This window comes from Drosophila nasuta, unplaced genomic scaffold, assembly GCF_023558535.2.
Source record: "Drosophila nasuta strain 15112-1781.00 unplaced genomic scaffold, ASM2355853v1 ctg14_pilon, whole genome shotgun sequence".
Classification (NCBI taxonomy): Eukaryota; Metazoa; Arthropoda; class Insecta; order Diptera; family Drosophilidae; genus Drosophila; species Drosophila nasuta.
In genome coordinates, this window is record NW_026869386.1 from 304,773 (window position 1) to 313,006 (window position 8,234).

Here is an 8,234-nt window from a genome sequence, read left to right on the forward strand (position 1 = left end):
TGTATGAAATCAAGTGTGCTCGACTGTGAGATACCCGCTACCCATTTTTAATAAAAGCAAAATATTGCAGTATTATTTTCAAAATATACCGAGAATACACCAAAAATACTAAAAATATATCATATATATTTGGTATATTTGATATATCGATATAGCACAACATTCAAAATATACCATAAACGGCACAATATACCAAATTGTCGGATAAAGCAACTCAGACCCCCAGTAAGTAGGCATTTTTGCCAATACAAAAGAATTTCTTTAATACCTTCCACAATTTTTATCTGATCGCAATCAAATTTTCAGGACTCATAAATTCTATAGATATTATTGTAAACACCAAAATTCGCAGTTCTATCTGTAAAATTACGCTTGTTATTTGATTTTTTTTTGATTTTCGAGGCGGAAGTGAGCGTGGCAAAAATTTTAAACAAACTTGATCTCTATCTCTTATAGTTTCTGAGATCCAGTGTTTCATACGGACGGGCGGACAGACGGACATGGCTAGATCGTCTCAGCTGTTGACGCTGATCAAGAATATATATAACGGAGATGCTTCGTTATACCTGTTACATACATTTCCTTCCGGCACAAAGTTATAATACCCTTCTACCCTATGGGTAGCGGGTATAAAAACAATGGATTATTAACAATGTTCTGAAACTTTAAATTATTTATGTTAATGTGTGCAAATATAAAATTAATCTTGTAACATTTGTTAACGGTCATAACCATATTTTTAAATTGCCAAATTTCAGAGCTGTCGTTCTCCATTATTTTCTTTAAAATCATCGTGTTTGGTATGGATTAAAATCACTCTATTAGTTGTGTGTTGTGCTTTAGCACCTGCATTCTGCATAATTAAAAGCTAAAAATGGCAATTTCGCATAGCACGAATCTTCTTCGAATTGTATCTATCATGATACAATAAAATAAGCAAAAAATGCTACCTATACAAAAGTGTTCCGGTTTTTACTTTTCGTTGTCGTTTTTGCTAAAGGAACGCTTAATTTCTTACCGCTGAAACAGTTGACTTGTGTTCTTGGATGTAAACAACGCGGAAAAATGCCCTTCGTATTTTCAATTTCCTGCATGGATTGAAATTGCATAAGGATGAATTCATCTTGCATATATTACTCTTTTATCTTTTTCACAAATAAAGTTTTGTAACTTAATTAAAAAAAAACAGTGGAGCGGCAGTCAGCTGTTTCCCACAAAAAGGAGATGCCACCTGTTTAACCGACTTCATTCCGGTCATTTCAACTACTTGTTTTTATGCACTTTTAGCATTTAAATAAATTAAACAGATTACATTTTTAATAAACAACTTTTACTCAACTTCAACAAAAGTAATGCCATCCGTTTCATTACACAAGTATTTTTAACTTGTTTTTTCATTTCAACAAAAGTACGTCAGCCTAGGAAATAAACTCGTGGTGACGGTTTTATCGGTCGCTGATATTCGATGCTATTCAAATTTTAATATTTCTTGATCTGCATCCCGCAAATATCTATAATTAAATTCTTTTTAGTGTAGATTTTTTTCTTAATAGATAATTTGGCAAAAGAAAATAGGAATTGTGTAACTTATCTTAATTCAAACTTTTTTATCTTTTTCTTATTAAAGACGTCTTCCCACGTACACAAAATCACCTTATTTTTGCTGAGCTCCATATAAAATAAATATGTCAAATATTACTAAAGCGAGAGTTCAAAAGAATTCAGTTTTTTTTATCGTCATTTCACTCATCATTTTCGCTATATTCGAGAAAAAAAACTAGTTCATTTTGCAGCTGAATTCAGCCCAAAACCAGACAGATCGGAACCGTTTCGTAATCCGAGCACAGTGGTGTGAAGCAACAAATATTGAATTTTAGGAAAAAGTATGAATATATTTGTAATAATTGCAAGAACAAAATAAACTTAAACAATTAAGCTATATATTTGTATTGTATTCAATTCCAATACAAATTTATGTATTATCGAAGTCGGTAGAGACGATTTACAAAATACATTTGAATTTTTTCGATTATATCATTTTTTTTTACTTCGTCGGATAATGCATAGGGCATAAAATCACCAAGACGATTAATATGACATTGTATAGAAATATTAACTTTGCAAGGCAAGTTGCTTTTTATGATGTAAAACAGATATAAGTAGAGTCAATTAATTAATAAAATATAAAAATAAATAATATCCTATACTTTTTGAATGTTGATTTGATTATACTGCCTATGTTATAATTCTTCTTCCCACATCAGTTTGATTAGTTTTTGACTCCTAAACAGTTATTCGTGTACTGGGACTTTGCATCATAGAATCGCAAAAGATGCACTAGGTCCTAAATATGGTACGATGCAAAGTTTGCATACTTTTGACGCGTACATCCTTACATAATTTTTAATTTTTTTTTATTGATTTATATAAAGCTCAAGAGAAACAATACAATTTAGTTCACAATACTTACAGTCTGTAAACTAATCATTCCGTAAAATTGGCATTAAAAAAATCAACTACATATAGACTAAAATATAAATGAAAATAAACAAAGAGATGAGAAAATGTTGAAGAGGTATTTTTATCGCTTCAGAATGCAAAACGGAAAAATGTTGCATATGAATATAAGTTAATTATATTCAAACATATACCTTTTTGAACCTTAATTTCCACTTTGCTTCTACTACCTTTTATATTCTTTTGAGTTTCGCACCTTTAAGCAGCTGATGCGAATTTTGTGTTTACTTTTCATAATTTTTGCAGATGCGCTTGGTGTAAATACGCTAATAACAGCTGATTTAAGGTCCATTATCGCAAATATCGATAATTTTTATGCTCCTTATTTATGACGTCCTGAGACAGCATAGATGTTGAACTGCCGCTATAATTTTTGACGGTTGATGTTTTTTTAGATGGACTTCAAACAAATGGAATATCAATCGAAAAAAATAAAATAAATCAATCGATAATGAAATGTGGCACCGTGTAAAATCAAAAACTATATGTTGGAATAAATTCAATCTATTATTCTTTAATTGACTATTTATTTGCTTTTTGCATTATATAAAACTACCTAAATAATTTGATACAAAAAAAATAGAACGACTGCACTATCAGATTTGTTGAAGATTGACCATACACGTTGGTTATGGAACGATTCGTCGGATAGCTAGACGTTTTAGGAATGAAAAAATTGTTTTAAAATCATGTTTTTTGTTTTGTTTTTTATGCTCTCTTATTAGTTTGAACAATTTTCGCAAAGGTTTTTTTTTCAAGTTTTTCTTAAGTAACTTGCAGACAGCGTTTATTAACAATAATATTACCCATGTACATATGTATGTATGTATGCATATGTGAAAAACTAGAGGTTTTGATTCAGACGTATGTATGTACAATGTCTAAGTATTCCTTATATGTATATGTATTGTTTAGACATTTTATGGTTTAATTATAAAATGAGACATTTGACCATCGAAAAAATTTTTTTGGGACAACATGTACATTTGTATCGATATATCGGAATATCGATAACTGATCACAATGTGTAGCTTATATAAAGTTACCTCAACTGCTCTATCTGTCTCATTCGGCGATTTTCAGTGGAACTGTGTAGACGTTTTGAAATCGGCAACCAAAAATCCATAATACATTCAGTTTAAAAGCGGACCAAACAGGAAAAAATTTGCACGATAATAACTAAATTTGCGAGTATTATTAAACATTTCCGATTTTAATTGCATCTAAGTTTTGTGTTCACGTACGCGAATAATTTTCAAATATATTCTTCGCGGTTCTCTGGGAAAACCAAATTTGAGAATTAAAATGGCTGATGTTGCTGACAAAAAAGAAGTGAGTAATGGTTTTAAGTTTGTGTGCAAATGAGACTGCTTAATATTAATGTGTATATTTAATACGTTAAGATTGTATATTGCCATTGTTAGTGTGGTGTGCGTACACAATTTTTCTTCATCAGTTTGGAATTTTTTTTTTTTGAATTTTGTGTCTATCTACGTAAAATGCTTGGGCAATGCATATCGTTGTCTCTTTTACTCCAATGCGTCTTTAATGTGCGCGCAAAAAATGACGCCGTTGAATTTGGCGCGGCGTCATGACTCTTTCTCGCTTACACTCCGGCCGGCAAACACTGTCTACAGCGTCGGCAGAAAGCTGGTTGGTAGATATGACTGAGGCAGCGGTTGTGAAGGCATTGAAATAACATGTTAGGTGTGTGGACAAAGCGGAGTGAGCAAATATATACATGTAAGTATGTACACACATGCATACGTGTGTACATCTATGTATCCAATTTGCCGCTCTTTTTCTTGCTGCTTTAGCTATCGTTCTACTTTGTTTGCTTTAGTAGGTTGACTGTAGTCTCATATATTTTTGTTATAATTCTAAATACGTTCAAATATTGGTGTTATTGTTATTCGATCCGAGATAATAATTGCTCAAATTCGTTCTTCCGGCGATTTGGCACTTCACAAAATAATCATTAATCTTGTCATGAGGATTGCATTGTACATGATGTGTGCAGAAGCAAGGAATAACCATTATTGTTAGCATTAAATCCTTTTGTCATTTGCTTAGGTTACCTTGGTTGAAAGGGGTTGATTACATTGTGGTGGGTACTTCTCAGAATACATTTTGGTCGTTATTTTTTTTTTTTTGCCGCTTGCTTTACACTTCATTTCTCTCTTGCTCTCTTAAGTAATTCTCTTATACACGAAAGGCTCTCATATCCGACGATGAGGTATGCGTATGAGGGAGATGAATATAGTCTATATATATAGCATATAAAAACCAGTTTGCACATTATATTTTTAACAAGTCGCGATTTTTCTGCGTGCTTTACTTTTTCTTTTATTCTGATTTTAGTTTATTATGAAGAGTGCGCCATCTTTAATAAAATCTAATGAATAACTAAATAACTTTGGTAATTGTGAATAGTTTAGTGCAGAATACTTGTTAACTGGCTGGGTTTATTAATACCATAATCTGCATGATACCTCACAAAAATACTAAAAATATTTGTTTAGTTTGTTCATTCAATCGTCGAAACAATTGTACATTTGAAAACTATACCAAATGTCAAATAGGTAGTAGGTGTCCGGCCAATAAAAGTATTTAATAAAGGCTGTAATTAACGATTTGGTGTTGATTGGGGGACAGTGGGAAATTGTACACATACCACCTTTTCACAACAAATTTTGACCAACAGTGAAATTACTATTATTTAAATTGCGTTTAATATTTTTTACGTCAATTACGTGTAATTGTATTGTGATTAATTTGCATATTTTATACGATCTGTAAATTAATAAACTCATCCGTTCACTTTTTTTTATTAGCGAAACCCCTGTGGTCGAGAAGGTGGCCGTCGAAGTTGACAACGTAAAAACGGATAAAGAGGCCGTTGCAGTCGAAGATGCAGCAGCAGCAGTTGAAACGTCCACCACTACAGAAAATGGTGCTGCTGCTGAAGAGGATTCAAGTAGCAGCGCTGACGGTGCCAAGGAAAATGGGACCGAGACTAGTGCCGAATCTGCTCCCGCTGCTGAAGATGCTGTAGAAGCTGAAAAAAAGGCCGAAGTACCAGTAGCTGCGGAGGAACCAGTTGCTGATGATAAGACATCTGAACCCAAAACGGTCAGCGAGGAAGCACCAGCCGTTGTGGAGAATGGCGCCGATGAGACAGAGGTAGCCAACGGTGATTCGAAAGGTGTGTAACTTCTTAAGTTTTAATACCTCTGCTAATTAACATTGAAATTCTAACTTAGATAATACGCCTGCCGCTGAAGCCGTGAAACGAAAGGTCGATGAGACTACTGCCAAATCTGATGAGGTCATTGCCACACCGGAAAAAAAAGCGAAATTGGACGATGCTGCCAGCACGAAGGATGAGGTTCAAAACGGTACCGAAGCCAGCGAGGTGGCTGCCTAAAGTCGGCGCGTTACTAAATATACAATTTACATATACACATCAATCAACATACAAAATTCACACAAAATGGGCTTCTCACACACACACGCAAACTTGTGTATGTATGCATATGGGTGTGCGGCGCATAGTTCTCTTATAACAGCAATCTTTCATAGGAGCGTAGTCTTAAAAATGTACCGATTCTCTCTGACTCTACTAACACAAAACAAAAAATTCCTTTATCATTTAAAAACAAAAACTTAACTTTAAAGATCAAAGTATGCATTTAAAAAAGAAACAACAGATGTGTTTTGTGCGAAATGATAAGCAAGCTGTAAACAAATGGCATCAAATATAATGATAATAAAAGTAGAAATGTAACAGCTATCTTGCAAATCTTGTAAAAGTAAATGAAAAAAATCCAAATTACGAATTCTACTTTATCATTTTTAAGATTTCATTCTTATTTGTATGTATGATCCTATATTAAATATGAATATTAATATAAACAACGGTTTTATGTATGAAACTCGATAAATCCTAAGAAGTCACAATTAACAGAAAGCTGCCCTCTTCTATTTTACATTGGAATGCAAATTTAATAAAAAAAGAAAAATCATTCCAAGCACAGCAATTATGTTAGTGCAAATATATTGTAAAAATTAAAAAATCGCGCTTTAAATTGTTTGATGGACCGACCTATACATAATTCTTATACAAAAATTCACGAGACATTGGAGTTTTATTTAATCTGTTTAGATTGTTCGCCCGCCCCATTTAACAAATTATCACAATTGGCGCTTAGGTGGACTGTTAAAATAGTATTAGGGCAGCAGCTCAAATCATAAACTAGATTATTTGATTTATCTATTGAAAATTAGATGACATAATTTCTACATTCGACTTTTAAAGGATACTGGAATATTAGGCTGCAAAATTCCTAAAGCATTCGAGAATATTACAAATAAATTTAAAACAAATGAAACCAAATAAAATTATTCTATTGGAGTATGTTGTGCCTTTATTTAAACTTGCACAAACGTTCTGCAATGTTCAGAGACTGGGAAACGAACAAACAAGTAAGAAAGCTACAGTCGAGTGTGCTCGACTGTGAGATACCCGCTACCCATTTTGAATAAAAGCAAAATATTCCGGTATTATTTTCAAAATACACCGAAATAATTACAAAAGTACTAAAAATATACCAAATGATATATTTGGTATATCGCTATTGTACCACATTAAAAATATACCATAGACGGCACAATATGCCAGATTGTCAGCCAAAGCAACTAAGACCCCTAGTAAGTAGGCGTTTTCCCCATACAAAAGTATTTCTTTAATAACTTCGACAATTTTTATCTGATCGCAACGAAGTTTTCAGTAATAACTACTATGTTTATTATTGTATTCGCAGCTCTAGCTTTGAAATTACGCTTGTTATTCGATTTTTTTGATTTGCGGGGGCGGAAGTGGGCGTGGTAAAAATTTGAAACAAACTTGATCTGCGTGTAAACATAGCAAATGCTGTCCAAATATATATATATTATAGCTGTTATAGCTATCTGTTATAGTCTCTGAGATCCAGTGTTTCATACGGACAGACAAACAGACGGACATAGCTAGATCGTCTCGGTTGTTGATGCTGATCAAGAATATATTTTAGAGGGTCGAAGATGCCTCCTTCTACCATACATTTCCTGCCGGCACAAAGTTCTAATACCCTTTTACCACTAACCATACAATACATAGATGCTCCAGCCCATACAAATTTTTGTATCATCAAAAACAGTATTATTGCAACCCCAGTCGGGCCGTGCGCTGCGATTCGAACACCGAGCCTCTTCGGCTCATTCGAAAATTCGAAGTTCTAAGTTAGAACTTCTAACGCAGCGCGCAGCGTTGAGTTCAGTCGCAGATCAAATGCGATGAGCACGGGCGTATTTCGTTGCGCTCTGCTTTCGTTTCTATGTATGCGTGTATGTATCTACATGCTCGCCTATATCAGTATGTGTATGCATGTGAAGTTTTGCAACGTGCAGTTGCCTCGCAAACAAACAGCTAGCGCACGCCAATTTTGTTTTGCCGCGACGAAAGTCTTGAAGATGAAGACAACAACAATTGCTCGCGTTATATATGTATGTTTGCAGTTAAATGGCACTTTCAGAAGGACCGCGTTGGCTCTGCTGGTGGTTTGCAAGCTCATCATGTTGTGGGTCTGGGTTCAACTCCCATTCGAGAATATACATATGTATATTTTGTTTTTTTTTTTAATGCGATTTAAATTTTTTCATTCCCTTTCAAGTTTACT

The 8,234-nt window shown here is 33.7% G+C and overlaps 1 protein-coding gene across 1 annotated transcript; it reads left to right on the forward strand.

The window, feature by feature from the left end:
• The first annotated feature begins 5,073 nt into the window (after positions 1-5,073).
• On the forward strand, positions 5,074-6,934 carry LOC132797564 (uncharacterized). The gene is made up of 3 exons (XM_060809321.1): positions 5,074-5,102; positions 5,352-5,722; positions 5,781-6,934. Exons 1-3 carry the CDS (start codon positions 5,089-5,091, stop codon positions 5,942-5,944), a joined length of 549 nt encoding a protein of 182 aa, XP_060665304.1. The 5' UTR covers positions 5,074-5,088; the 3' UTR covers positions 5,945-6,934.
• Positions 6,935-8,234: the final 1,300 nt, after the last annotated feature.